Source organism: Myotis myotis, unplaced genomic scaffold (genome assembly GCF_014108235.1).
Source record: "Myotis myotis isolate mMyoMyo1 unplaced genomic scaffold, mMyoMyo1.p scaffold_m19_p_5, whole genome shotgun sequence".
Taxonomy (NCBI): domain Eukaryota; kingdom Metazoa; phylum Chordata; class Mammalia; order Chiroptera; family Vespertilionidae; genus Myotis; species Myotis myotis.
Window position 1 is genome coordinate 44,410,259 of NW_023416357.1, and position 14,339 is coordinate 44,424,597.

At 43.1% G+C, this 14,339-nt stretch overlaps 1 protein-coding gene across 2 annotated transcripts in view; it reads left to right on the plus strand.

Moving 5' to 3' along the window:
• The window catches only part of RASGRF2 (Ras protein specific guanine nucleotide releasing factor 2), a 183,526-nt gene extending 173,496 nt beyond the window's left edge, over positions 1-10,030 (plus strand). Inside the window, exons 24-27 of one of the 2 annotated variants that reach the window (XM_036310218.1) lie at positions 487-566; positions 2,084-2,201; positions 2,777-2,845; positions 5,399-10,030. In XM_036310218.1, the coding sequence (XP_036166111.1) occupies positions 487-566; positions 2,084-2,201; positions 2,777-2,845; positions 5,399-5,491 (360 nt within the window). In that variant the 3' untranslated portion in view covers positions 5,492-10,030. The remainder of the gene's footprint in view (positions 1-486; positions 567-2,083; positions 2,202-2,776; positions 2,846-5,398) is intronic. The other variant, XM_036310219.1, reaches the window with a different exon arrangement.
• Positions 10,031-14,339: the final 4,309 nt, after the last annotated feature.

Below are 14,339 nucleotides of genomic sequence, written 5' to 3' on the forward strand. Positions count from 1 at the left end.
CTTGGTAAGTATCAATTGTATTTTTCTAACAAGTTGATTATGATGACCACAAAAAGAAAAAGGATTTGGAGGAGAGGATATTGGTAGGTCCATAACCAATCAACCAATATGTACTTGGATGATTTGGAAATTAACACTCAAAGAGATTCATCACGAAACCCCCTGACATGGGACTTCACCTTTAATAGTCTCTGTTCAACATGTGCCTGTCAGTCCTTTAAGACCCACACTTTCTCATGCATTGCCATTTTACTTTCTACACATTTTCTTTTCTTTTTGGCTGAGTGGTATAGTCACTTTTTCTTCTCCATATGTTTTTTTTTTTCCCCACATCAAATTTAAATATAATACCTCATCTCAATACTTTGAAAATTATATCCCATCACAGAAATCTGCCATTGTGGAAGAAAACTGAGCATCTTTTAGTAACTCTTATCAAACCATAGGAGTATTTCATGATATACTAAGGCATCTATTTCTTTCTAGACAAAAGCTCTAATGGACAAACTTCAGAAGACTGTTTCATCTGAAGGAAGATTTAAAAATCTCAGAGAAACCCTTAAAAAGTATGTATATCTTTATTAAATTATCCATAATTTATAAATATATTTAAATAATTTATATAGTATACAGATAGAGGCCTACCTCCTGCTTTGCTTTGTAAAGAAAAACAAATAGGAAACAGCTTTCATCATCTACATATTTTTCTGATTTTCCTTTTCACTTGGAATACTGTGCACATAGTGTCATATAGATATACTCACAGTATGCAGAGTATTCCAAAAAGAAGAAAAATGTCACCACAGTAAATCAAACTGTGATTTACTATAAAAAGTTTGATTGGATATTTCTTAAGCTAAGTGCAATGATATCCTGTGATTTTTAAAATTTAAATATTCCAGTATCTATTGATTATTGTTATCTATTTTGGGCCTTTTATTGCTGGATCTTTCACTGTTGAGAGAGAGAAAGGGAGAGGAGAATAAAGAGAATAAGATGTAGAAGAATAGAATAGAGTAGAATAGAATAGAATAGAATAGAATAGAATAGAATAGAATAGAATAGAAATTTATCTTCTACAGCTGGTTTTCTCACTATCTGCACATAGGTCCTGTGATGCCAAAAGTAAAAGAAAGACTCCTAGTGACAACAACAACAACAGTACAGTAACTATTCACTGAATAGTTATTAAGTTACAGACTCCATGCTGAGTGCTTGATGTGTTTTATTGGGCCTCACAACTAACTAGAGACATATGTTTTATTGTCTCCATTTTACAGATGAGGAAACTAGTTCAGAGAGTTAGGACAGCATCACTTAGTAAGTGGTCAAGCTGGGACTCAAACTCACTTCTCTCTGGTTCAAAGGCCCATGGTCTCAGCTCTAGGCTCTGAGAAGACCAGTGTAACCCTCCTCAAAAAACAAACAAATAAAAAAACAAACAGGGTCTCACTTTAGTGTGCAGTCGTAACATTAGTTACATCTATACAATTAAATACTCACTAAAACAGAAAACCAGTTTACAACCTCTAATCACAGTGATTTTTCCACCCTGTTCAAGGTTGAGTGTTGGCAATTTAATGAGGTGAGGGCTTAGGGATTCCCTACCTGCGTTTACCCCTCAGAGGAGTGTGGCCAATTTACAGTACTGTAAACAAATACTGCCAACAAGCACTGTTAGCAAATAGTTTGTATTTGTCTATAAGTTATCCTGTTGTTTGAACATGTCATTGTCTCAAACACATAGTAAAGCATGGGCTATAATTTGTGTTATATTCTATTGTGAGAAGATGTATTTAAAACTCTGCATATCAATATGATTGCCTACCCACTATGTTGTACACCTGAAACTAGTACAGAATAATATGGAATGTGAACTATAATTGAAAAACAAGATGGAAAATTGTATATGTTTTTCATCACAATAAAAAAATACTCTGTATACTGTAAGTATGCTTTTGAAAATGGAATTAGAAGACTTTATTCTTCAGGATGAAGCAGCATAGTTGCTTCCTGTTTAACTGGGGAGGGAAACCGACATGTGTGTGAACGAGCATGGGAACAGCTCCTCTTGGTCTTGCAGTTGTAACCCCCCAGCCGTTCCTTATCTGGGGATGTACCTGACAGACCTGGCATTTATTGAAGAAGGAACACCAAACTTTACTGAGGAAGGCCTTGTCAATTTCTCCAAAATGAGAATGGTAGGTGATAATTTCCTAATCAGCCCATTTCAATGACTTCACTGGCTTATGGAGAAAAGACTAAGTCATGAAAGTCACTGCTTGCTTTTTAATCTCAAAGTGGACGAGGTGGTGGATGCTGGGTCTAACACCTGATGTTGGCCAATTGAGATTTTCAGCTGAGCCATTTCAGCTTGCAATCTGAGCAAAGGGGGTGGGGAATAAAGCTCCTGGGATGGCTGTCTAAGACTGACCAGTGACAGACGACAGATGCTGAAGGCTTCTTGCTCAACAACGAGGTTCTGAGCACCAACCTTAGAAGCAAGGAGCACATGGACAAAAGCATCCAGAGCTTGCCTCACCTGAGCTGGCCTCCCAGTGCCAGCTGCTTCCTGATTGTGAATTCAGTATCTCCGTGCTGTTAGCATTTCCTATAGCTCATTGAAAGGCAAGAGAGCCCTGCGCATAGGGAATGATCGGGCAGAGCTCCAGATACTTCACTGAGGAAGTGACTATTCTGGGCTGGGCTCCCAGGAGAATGTGCTGCAACACAAGGAAATACTTTCTTTTTGCTTCTGTTGTTGTTTCTTTGTTAGATATCACACATCATCAGAGAGATACGCCAGTTCCAGCAGACATCCTATCGAATAGACCATCAGCCAAAGGTAATATTATGGTTGTAAGAGAATTTAATAAAGAAAAAAGAAGAAATTATTGAATTAGAAACTGCAGTAGAGTTGATCAATAACACCAAAAGCTGTCTCACAGAAAAGACCAATAAAATAGACAAATCTTTGGCAAGTCTGATTTTTTAAAAAAGAAATAAGGCAAAAGACACCAATTTATCATCAAGTTCTATTGATTTTACATCCTATAGTTCTCTTGAATCTGTCTACATCACCACCACCCCTGGTCTAAGCTACTAATATCTGTTACCTGGTCTACTTGTATTCACTCTAGAATGCAAAATCCATTCTACAAATTACAGCTGGACAGAACTCTTTGAAACACAAAATAGAATATGTCTTCAACTTTCATAAACTACTAGAGGCCCGGTACACAAAATTCATGCACGGGAGGGGGGGGTCCCCTCAGCCCAGCCTGCACCTTCTCCATCTGGGACCCCTTGGGGGATGTCCGATTGCTGGTTTAGGCCTGATCCCGGGGATCGGGCCTAAACTGGCAGTCGGACATCTCTCTCACAATCCAGGACCACTGGCTCCTAACTGCTCACGTGCCTGCCTGCCTGATCACCCCTAACAGCCTCTGTCTGCCTGCCTGATCACCCCTAACAGCCTCTGTCTGCCTGCCTGATTGCCCCTAACTGCCCCCCCTGCCAGCCTGATCACCCCTAACTGCCTCTGCTTGCCAGCCTGTTCACCCCCAACTACCCCCCCCCCCCTCAGCTGGCCTGATCGCCCCCAACTGCCACCCCTGCTGGCCTGGTTGCCACCAGCTGCCCTCCCAATTGTTCTGGTCGCCCCATGCAGCCTGCTGTTTGGTCGTTACTGTTACTGTCATGGCATCCTGGGTAATTTGCATATTCCTCTATTATTTGTATAGATTTTACTGGTTTCCCATTGCTATTAGAATAAAGAAAGAAAAAGACCTTGCTATGTCCAAGAAGTCTTGCGTTATGTGGTCCCTACTCATCTTTCAAGATTCCTCTCACATCATATACCCCTTTCACCCTTTCTTCTCTCCATCCCAGCCACAACTGGCCTTCCTTCTTTCCTTCCTTTTTTCCTTCCTTATTTCCTTCCTTCCTTCCTTCCTTCCTTCCTTCCTTCCTTCCTTCCTTCCTTCCTTCCTTCCTTCCTTCCTTTCTTCCTTCTTTACCTTTTTAAGTGATATAATTTTTTAGAATAGTTTTAACTTTACGGAAACATTGAGAAGGTAGTACAGAATATTCCAATATAATTTACAGCCAGTTTTCCCTACTATTTCTTGGAACTTGACAAACTTATCCTAAAACTAATAAGAAAGCTTAGATAGGCAAAAAACAGACAAGGGTTTTTTTGTTTGTTTGTTTTTTGTTGGTTTGTTTTTTTTTAATAAGAAGAGTAAGGGAGAGCTTTCCTTACCAGATTCAGATACATGTCCTAAACTATAGAGAATAAAATAGGATTATATGGGCCCTGGCTTGTATTGCTTAGTGGTTAGAGTGTCAGCCCGAGGACCGAAAGGGTCTCCTGTTCGATTCCCAATCAAGGGTATGCACCTGGATTGCAGGTCAATTCCTGATCCCTTCCACTCTCTAAAAATCAATGAAAGAAATATCCTCAGGTGAGGATATTTTAAAAAGGATTATCTAAAAATGTATTATACAGGTACAGGAATGCAAATTAAATGGAGCAGGATAAAGTCTAGATGCATATTTTATCTATATGAAAATCTAATCTATAATAATAAAAGCATAATATGCAAATCGACCAAATGGCTGAACAGAGGAAAGACTTCCAGATTACCTTCCAGACGAAGCCAGGGCTGTGAGGGCCAGCCTCTAGTATGGTATAAAGGAGGCTTTCTTTAAGTACTGGAAAGAAATGGACCATTCAGTAAATAAAGAATTTTGCCTCTCCATCTTATATACCATTCACAAAAATAAACTCCAGATGAGTTCATGACCTAAATAGAAAAAGCAACATTAAATTATTTTAATAAAATATAGGAGAAAATATTTATGATCTTTAGGTTTGAAAGACCTCCTTGAGCACAGAATGCAAAGCTGTAAAAGACAAGCTTGATAAATTTTACCGCATCAAATTAAAAAACTTCTGCATGACAAAAGGCAATTGTTTAAAAAGTCAAAATTCAAGCAGTAGAATACAAAGCAAATGATAACAGTGTGCCTCTTGAGGGAAGAGCCCAACGAGCTGGGAGAACACTAGAGATGTTTGGTTTTATTATTATTACTATTGACACTATTACGTATGTTCCCATTTCTCCTCTCTTTGCCCACCTCCACCCAGCCCCACTCTCCTTCCCTCTGGCCATCACCATACTACTATCTGTGTCTATGGGTTATGCCTATACGTTCTTTGGCTAATCCTTTCATTGATTTTATTTTTTAACATTGGGAGTATATTAATAATTTTTAGTTATGTAAATTTTTAAATGTTTACGAGAATATGTTGAATTGTCAGATTCTATTCAGAAAAATGCAACATACCAGTGTTCTGAAAAAACTTACAGCTAGGATTTCCTTTTTTCTTCAGGTCACTCAGTACTTGCTGGACAAAGCCCTCATCATAGATGAAGATACACTGTATGAGCTGTCACTGAAAGTTGAACCTCGGCTCCCTGCTTGAAGATTTGGCCTTGCCCTGGGTCCGGGGAATTTTCATGGAAGGGGGGACAGACAGAACTGTGCATGCCATGCCTCCCACAGTACCGTGAGGATGGGGCAGGGAGACCAAAACAGGTCTCCTTTGTCCATGGAAGACGGAATGTAACTGGATTCTGTCTCCAGTGAGGGAAGCCAGCTGTATTGGGTTAAAGACAGATGCTTCAGACTTGGGTGGGAAGGTGAAAAGAATGATATTTGGTAAAGTTGGTGGCACATTCTGCAGAAAGAAAATGTACTATGGGAGTTGTGGTAGCCATTTTAATGACACAGGTAAGAGGGTAAATTTCAAACTGTGCCCCAAGTTCTGTTCAAACTTGGGGATGAGGATTCCTGGGCAAGGCCTCTGATGATTCTCTGGCACTTCACTGGGCTGGGCACACCTACCATCTTCTCCTGGGATTTCACTGCCTCCCTTACATTTCCTCTGTTACAAGCTTCCAGAAAAGCCCAGGCTTCCTGTGTAGGGATGGGCTGGCATCAGCAACTTCAGTCTACAGCATGTGCATGGATTTCAGCGCATGGAAGAATAACGGCATGTTCGGAAACTGCCTTGTCCGTCTTTAGGTAACAGGAGAGGAAAGATATGATAAAGTCAAGTGCATTTGTACATAATATTTCTTTAATTGAAAACTCAGCAGGCTGTGCCCCAGAGGATTCCAGCCAGTGGCTTCGAGGGGTGGGTGGGGGCTTCTTCCTGAGGCTGTGGTGCCCGAGAAGCCAACGCCCTTGGAGGGGCAGGTGCAGAGTTTGCAAAAGGTGCCCACGCACCTCACCGGCAAAACTGTGGAATAAGACAGAGGCCACCGCGCTGTGGGGAAGAGTGGGTTGCAAGGCTAAGTGAAACGGCGTAGCACTTACAAGCCCTTGCACCCTGCTGTGCTTGTTTTCTTCCTTCCCCCTCACAGTAATGTGGGAATCCATTCTGATGTACACAAACCATTTTTAGGCTCATTTTGGAGATTGGTTGTATTGTCTTAAAAGTTGGTTAGTGAGAATTTCTTTTTAAAACCCACACTTGCACATGCACTTGGTAGACAGTTCTTCCCCCACCATCTTTGTTTTTAAATTTTTATATTTTTGAGTGGAAATATTGTATGGGTATGGAAAAAAGGGTCCAACCACTCAACAACTGTTATCTCAGAACACCAACTGCTGGGGGTAGTACTGCTATCCTGCGAGGGAAAAGTGACCTTGCTATCCCCAGGATTGTCGGTTGTTGAAGAAATGGGGCTCTCTCATGTTTACCTCCCTCTCCTCTTCTCAGGGAGACCTCTGCTTTGCAAAAGAAGGAAAAGAAAAAAACATACGGTTATTGTTGTCTGAGCCTATTGCACCTGATATTTTCACTTCGAGTCGTGAAGTGTATCGATGCTGACAATGAACAAAACTGATCTGTCTATTTTCCCTTTTTCTTTGCACTTTAACTATGTTGTTAGAGCGAGTAGCTGACTAATATCCATCTTGCTGGCTCATAAAACCTGGTGGAAGGGCCAGCTTTGATAATGTACCATAGAGATGGAGAGTGTACATTTTTCCTGCATGGTAAGTGCCATCTCTGTACATAACTATATACTGAAATATCAAGTAAGTAAAAGAAAATATTTATAATATTTGAGACTATTCCAAAAATATTTTCAATAGCTCATATTAGCCAACAGTGTAGCACTAAGCCCAAGCAGGATTACTTATGGATGCTTTCTTCTTCTTTTTTTTACAGAAAGTTGCTTGTTTGTTCTCTTTAGTTTCAATTAAGAGGTTGAAGCACCTTGATGCATGATAAAAAGCATGGGTTGTTTGGATCCTAACAATGCATAACTTGCAATGTATTTCTCAGTGTTCAGAAACTGAGAGCTTCAACTAATGTGTCAATTGCACCAAGCACCTCAAAGTCTTGCATAAGAAAAGAAAGTAAAGGTTAACTTTCTTGACTCAAAAGCAGTCTTGGAAGGTGAGTGAAAACCAGAACAATCAGTGAAAGGACCACACACAGTACTTTCAGGCAAAATAACTCCTAGAAATGTTAATGCCTTCAGTAGTCCCCAAAGTCTTCCGGAGGGGGGGCGGGGAAGGGTGTGCTTTCCCTGGAAGTTTGGAGCCGTATTTCTCTGACTCATATGTTCCAGAGCCACTGCAGCCATTCCTATTAAAGAAAAATAGGCGATAGAGAAATTTCTAAGTTCTCCCCCGCTTTTGGTATGCAGGTTTTCTTCAAGTAGTGACAAAGCTTTCATGTTTATTTCCTGCAGAATGTTGGAAGCGCCCCCCAGTGGTCAGCAATGGGCACTGCCAGTTGCTATGCTGACCTTTAGCATTTTATTGAGCTTTCCAAGTTCCTCCAGCTTCCTGAAGCCTTGCTGGAGTGTGGAGAGAACCCCGCCACAAAGGGAGTTCTTTTTCATGACCTGCACCATTTCTGAGCCAGTGGGGATAGGAGTGCACATTTTAAAAAGCCTCAATTTAGTCACATTTAAAATCCCCAAGAGCAACTTGTGATGTTTCCTCCAGTTGTTACACACCTATCCTCTCTGCTTTGCAAGCTTCCCGTGTATTGTTGGAGCCTGCACTCTCGGCTGCGTCTGCCTATATCCCATTATGTGAGACCCATTTCTAAGAGGAGATGGGAAGTCAGCCTCTAACAATGAAGTAGCAAATACTTTTATTATTTCAAAATTAACCCAGAAAATCAGAAGTAAGATTCCATTTCATGCTTGCAGATGAACACCCACATTTCATACTATCAATGAAATTATCTTGCGGCTTTTAGGGGATTCCATTGGTTATTGACTAAGACGTCCAGTTTTGCTACAGGGACAAATCTCTCCCTTAGGCCAATATATTATGTGACAGACTCAGGCGTGAAGTAGAATGTTGTCACTTTTCCTTAGTGTTTCTCTGAAGGAATTTAAAGAGGGGAATTTTAAACTACTGTTGTGATAGCTTCAAGTGGCTCTCACACAATGTCCCAATTACTGTTTGTTAAATTTCATTATATCTTAAAGTACTTTCTAAAAACAAATGAAACTCATAAATAGTGAATAACTTGAAAGAGAAACATCCATTACATTTCAGTTTGGAGTGTGTGTGTGATGATGGACCACACCTCTTCTTCTCTCACGGTATTATATGAGACAAGACTTTTGGTCAACAATGATTGGGCCACCTTTAAATTCCCAACTAAAAAGAGTAATGCAACAAGAGGGGTTATTCTCAATAAAATTAACTTTTAAAATAAAAGGTTTTATTTAGCATTTCTTTTTAAAGTTTGAGTTTATTATTTTTTTTGAAAAAAATATTTTTCTTCATTATAAAGTATATAAGATTATTTTAAAAATCCAACCTGTAAAGTTTATAATTTTGACTACTATTGAAATGGGATACAATGATAACTATTATTTATGGCTAAAGAATAGAACCAGGTTAATGTCCACATCCAGAAGAAATAAATGAGTAAGAGTCCTTTTCTTTTCAGTGAGACAACAGATTGTAAGTTTAAATAATGACTTGATTACAGATGCTACTGTGTGCATCCTGGTAATAAGACTTGAGTCAATGAAATCTAACCTAGTGACATTTCTTCATTTCAGTTAGTGACATAATATTAAGGCAGGGCAGAGATAAACAGAAAGTAGAAAACAACCATTTTGCTGTAGTTATGAATACATGAATGATTCCAAAAATTCTTTATCTGGCCTGCCACACAGCATGACTTTAACATTAAGGTTGATTGTACCTGCTCTCATCTGCTCAAGGAAAATATAATTCTACTTCACATGCTGAACCACTGTCTTTTACTCACCCATCTCCCTTTCCCCTAGAAAGGCAGTTATGGATGAGGCTTCCCAGCCCCGAGTCCCAGACCCCATTCTACATCCACAGCTGGGAAACCTCAGGCCAGTGCTGCAACCTCTCTGAGCCTGTCTTCTCGCCTGCAAATGGAGTAAATAGTAATTTATGTGCTGCCTACCTCACAGGGCTGTCATGAGGACAAAATGGGTTAGTCTCTCAACTGTAAAGTGCTGTCTAAATGTGAGGTCACATGATTGCCATCCTCATCTCTCTCTTGCAGAAGACTTAAATGTATTTCTGTGTGTGTGTGTGTGTGTGTGTGTGTGTGTGTGTGTGTGTGTGTGTAAGGGACAGACCCATGTGTTACTTTGAGAAGCATATTGTTTGTGTCCAGTTACTTTGGAAATCTACTGACTTGTGATTCCGACAGAGGGGTTTGTGCTTTGGCCTAACGCTTGCCGCGTGAGGTATGGGCTATGCCTACATGCAGATTAAAATGCGCCTTTCTTGAATTCTCAAATGGCTCACTGGTCTCTTTTATTCTTTTTGTATTTTTCTACAGTGTCTTCTTCATAGCAATGGGCTCCCTCAGAAATGTTTTACTTCTAAAGTTTAGGGGGGAAGTGGTTTAGAAGATGTTCATGTTGCAGACACTCAAGATCAGAGAATTTGAGAGACCTTGAAAGAGATTTGAAGGGTCATCTAGTCCTACTGTCTTTCCAGGGCTTAAATCTTTCCTGTGACATGCCTGGCCCATGTTTGGCTACCTCCAGGCACACACAACTCACTACTGCAGGAGCGGCTCTGCTCATCTACTGCCAACCCTGCGCTGACAGGCCGTGGAGGTGGAGGCAGAGGCCCACTAAGTCTGATCTTGGGTGGGCTCCTGAGCCTTCTGAGGCTGGGTGCCTCATCTACAAAATAAGTCTCATATCTGCCCCTAGAATTATTGCATTTTTATATGGAATGATACACATGAAGAGACTTTGTTTTGGTAGTAGATAAAGTCGCCCTAATGTTTAGAACTGAAGAGATCATGAGGCCGCTGGTGAGTACAAGAGAGAGTTGAGAAGAGGAAGAATGTGGATCCCCATGGCTTCCTTTTCCAATTCTGAAATGAGCAATCAGGCAGGTGGGGATCCAGGAAGCCTGGTTCCCTTCATCTCATTCCCTGGCCATCCTTGCCTGTCAGTCAATTCTGGGTCCTGCTATATCCAGATTCCAACTGGATTCAGGGGCAGAAAAGAAATAAGCCCCAAACAGATTTCCTTTAAAGCAGCGGTTCTCAACCGTCTGGCCCTTTAAATACAGTTCCTCATGTTGTGACCCAACCATAAAATTATTTTCGTTGCTACTTCATAACTGTAATGTTGCTACTGTTATGAATCGTAATGTAAATATCTGATATGCAGGATGGCCAGCTGGGGTCCTCAAACTTTTTAAACAGGGGGCCAGTTCACTGTCCCTCAGACCATTGGAGGGCCGGACTATAGTTTAAAAAAAACTATGAACAAATTCCTATGTACACAGCGGCGGCAAAAACACCTGGCGAGCCGGATAAATGTTTTCGGCAGGCCGCATGTGGCCCGCGGGCCGTAGTTTGAGGACCCCTGGGCCCAAAGGGGTCGCGGCCCACAAGTTGAGAACCGCTGCTTTAAAGCAAATGATATGGCAGTTGTGTATTTCATGTCTGTTCCTGTCTCAGTGGCAAGAGCCAGCCACATGGCCGCACTGGCTACTAGGGATTGAGTAGAGCCCTGCACTTTGAAAAGAGTTGGCAGCAATGGCATACAACAAGGGTGGCATTTGAAGGATTTGGGGAAATCTGGAATCTCTGCTGTGCATCACATGTAGAGGCTGCCATGCCTATCAACCACCTTCGTAATATGCTTGAAGGCGACACAAAGAGTGGCACCCCCTTTTCTTAACCATGTCCCAACTAACTTATATAAAATCTACATTATAAAAGGCCAGGGTCCCTAACGTCCAAAACGACCGAAAGTATGACCGAACACCAGGAAGTGCATGGAGCACCTCTAGGTCTCTCCCCCTGCCCCCAGGCTCCCATCGCTGGATGGCCAACGGGGAACCAGGGGGACCTGGGCTGGGTGGCAGCGGAGCGGGACTGGGGACTGGGGAGCGGGCACAATGCAGACCCCCTGGCCCCCCCAGCCAGCAGGCTCCAATCGATCCTCAGTTTCTTCTGAAAGGAATGTGGTCCCTCCACTGCACAGCCTCGCGGGACTCGGACTCACCGGAGACTTCAACAAGGACTTCAGCGCCTGCAGCGACCCTCAGCCTTCCCTGCTGGGAGGTGGACGGAGAGCATCAGCTTTAAAGCACAAGCACCCTCCTCGGGAAAAGCCGCCACCTGCCTACTCCACAGCCGCTTCCGTGTCTGCAAGAAACTGTGCCCGTGGGATGGGCGGGGCCAGAGCCTGAGTTGAGTGGTTCTGCAAAGGCGGCTGGGCCAGTGCAGGGACAGAGGGAGGGAGGGCGGGGCAGGAGCAGGGGGCAGCCCTGGTTCCCTGCACCTCCTCCCACAGGCATGGCCCTTCCTGGTGTTATGATAAAAGGAGTTGTGTTTTTCTAACTCTGTCTGGGTAAAGGAAACAAGTGTCTGTTGACTTCTGATCTTACTCTCCAAGCTGCCAGTTAATCCCTCTGGATGCATCATATCCAACCTCCAAAGGATCCGAGGGGCAGGTTCAACCGTAGTTGAGGAAACTGACCAACAAACACATGTGTCTCATGCCTCAGTGTCAACTCCCGTGGAAATCTCCGGGTAATGACTCAGATTGTATATCTAAGGGTATATTTTCTTCTGTTTTCATGTTTAATTCAACCCCAGGAATCAAATAATACAATAAAGAATAAAATGAGTTCAGAGGGTTCAGCATTGTATTCCCAGGGCCCTTGGTTCCACACAAACTGCAGAGCTCAGTTATCCTGAGGTGAAAGAAAAAGAAAGAGAAACGTGAAAGATTTCCCAGCTCAGTCACAGAGACATCTCATAGCCACATACTAAGGACACAACATTGACTTAGGGGTGGAAAGGACACAAAAGGAATAGAAGATGGAGGGTGATATGCGGAAGGTGGGCCCCACCAGGTGATGACAGGGGGCAAGCCTGTGGGAGGTGGCCAAGTGCCCCACCTCTGCTGAGGGGTGCAAGCGTCTGTCCTGGGAGCTGCGGCTGATGGAGAGGGAGGCTATGGCTCTGTGTGGGTGAGTTGCCAATGAGAGCCTCCCTGCAGCCACAGGACTTGGTGTTCTCAACACAGCAGGAGCACAGAAACATGTATACAACGTCACGAAAGAAAACGCATCCTATTCCCAACTTATTCACAGACTTCTATTTCTGGTATCTATATTCCCAATGTGTCCACAAGTACATTTGGAAAAAGAAAAAAGATTTGTACGTGATGTGACTGCATCTTTAGAAAACCCAAGTGATCACGAGCAGAACCCTTTTAACACCTAATGAGCCAAATACACTGATGAACAAAAATAGACCCAGAGACACAGACGCATGAACAGACTGTGGAGCCTCAGAGGGAAGGCGGGGGAGGGTGGGTGGGAAGGAAGAGATCAGCCAATGGCCTTATGTGCATATATGCATCACCCCTGGACACAGACAATGGGATGGTGAGGGCCTGGGGGTGGGTAGTAGGCTGGAAAAGGTTAATAGGGGGAAAGGGGACCTATGTAAACCATTCAACAATAAAGATTTAATAAAAAGAGTGAAAAATAAAATAAAAATGTAAAAGAAAAGAAAATAAAAGCCAAAAATAACTGTCCTGGCCAGGTGGCTCCATTGGTTGGAGCTTCGTCCTATACATTGAAAGGCTGCGGGTTTGAACCCAGGTCAGGGTGTGTGGGGGAGGCCACTGAGCAAGTGGTGCCTGGAGGAGGGAGGCTCCTCAGACCTAAACACAGTCCAGGCCTTGCCCATGGTCCAAGGCCCATCCTCTGCTGAGTGAGACCGGACCTCCCAGCTTCCTGTTGAGTCCCTGGTCTCTGAGTCATAGGGCCACTTCCCCATGTTCCCCAGAATGCACTGCTCAGTAACCATCTATACTAACAAAAGAGTAATATGCTAATTAGACTGGACATCCCTCCAGACAAAGCCACGGTGCCGGGGGTTGAGGCAGAGGTGGTTAGGGATAACCAGGCCAGCAGGGAAGGGCAGTTAGAGGTGACCAGGCAGGCAGGGAGAGTGGTTAGGGGTGATCAGGCAGGCAGGCAGGTGAGAGGTTAGGAGCCAGCAGTCCCGGATTGCGAGAGGGATGTCCGACTGCCAGTTGGGGCCTAAACCAGCAGTTGGACATCTCCTGAGGGGTCCCGGATTGCTGGATTGGAGAGGGTGCAGGCTGGGCTGAGGGACTCCCCCAAACCCCCCGTGCACGAATTTCATGCACTGGGCCTCTAGTTACATTATAAAATGAAGGGTTGAGGTAAGGTTTATGGATGGGCACCTTAATGTCCATTTGTAAGGAATTGGGAAAAGAGATAAAAGAAGGGTTTCTTATTGTAACTGCCATTCTTTAGACTCCACATTTCTGTGCTTTTCAAAGGCCTTATCATTTTCATTCTTGCTGGGTTGGAACATCGTCTGGTACACCAAAAGGTTGTGGGTCCGATTTCAGGTTAGGACACATACCTAAGTTGCAGGTTCAATCCCGGGCAGGGGTACATATTTGGGATGCCAACTCAGGGTGCAAACTGGAGGCAAACTCTCTCTCTCCTCAGCCTCTCTCTCTAAAATCAATAAACATATCCTCAGGTGAGGATTTTTTTTTAAAAAAAGCCTTTTGTTTTCTGTGTCTGGGATGTGGGCTATTTCAGGGTCACTGGATTTATTTCTCTTGGTACCTGAACTGACTTGAAACTGTGTGTGTGCAAAAGAACTATTTTGGGAAGAAGTGAGCCTAGACTCCCCTCACTCCTGTCTCCCATCCTGATCCGCAGAGCCCAGTCTCCTCAGCAGCTGGTCAGCCCCACAGGCCTCCAGTTCGCTTTTC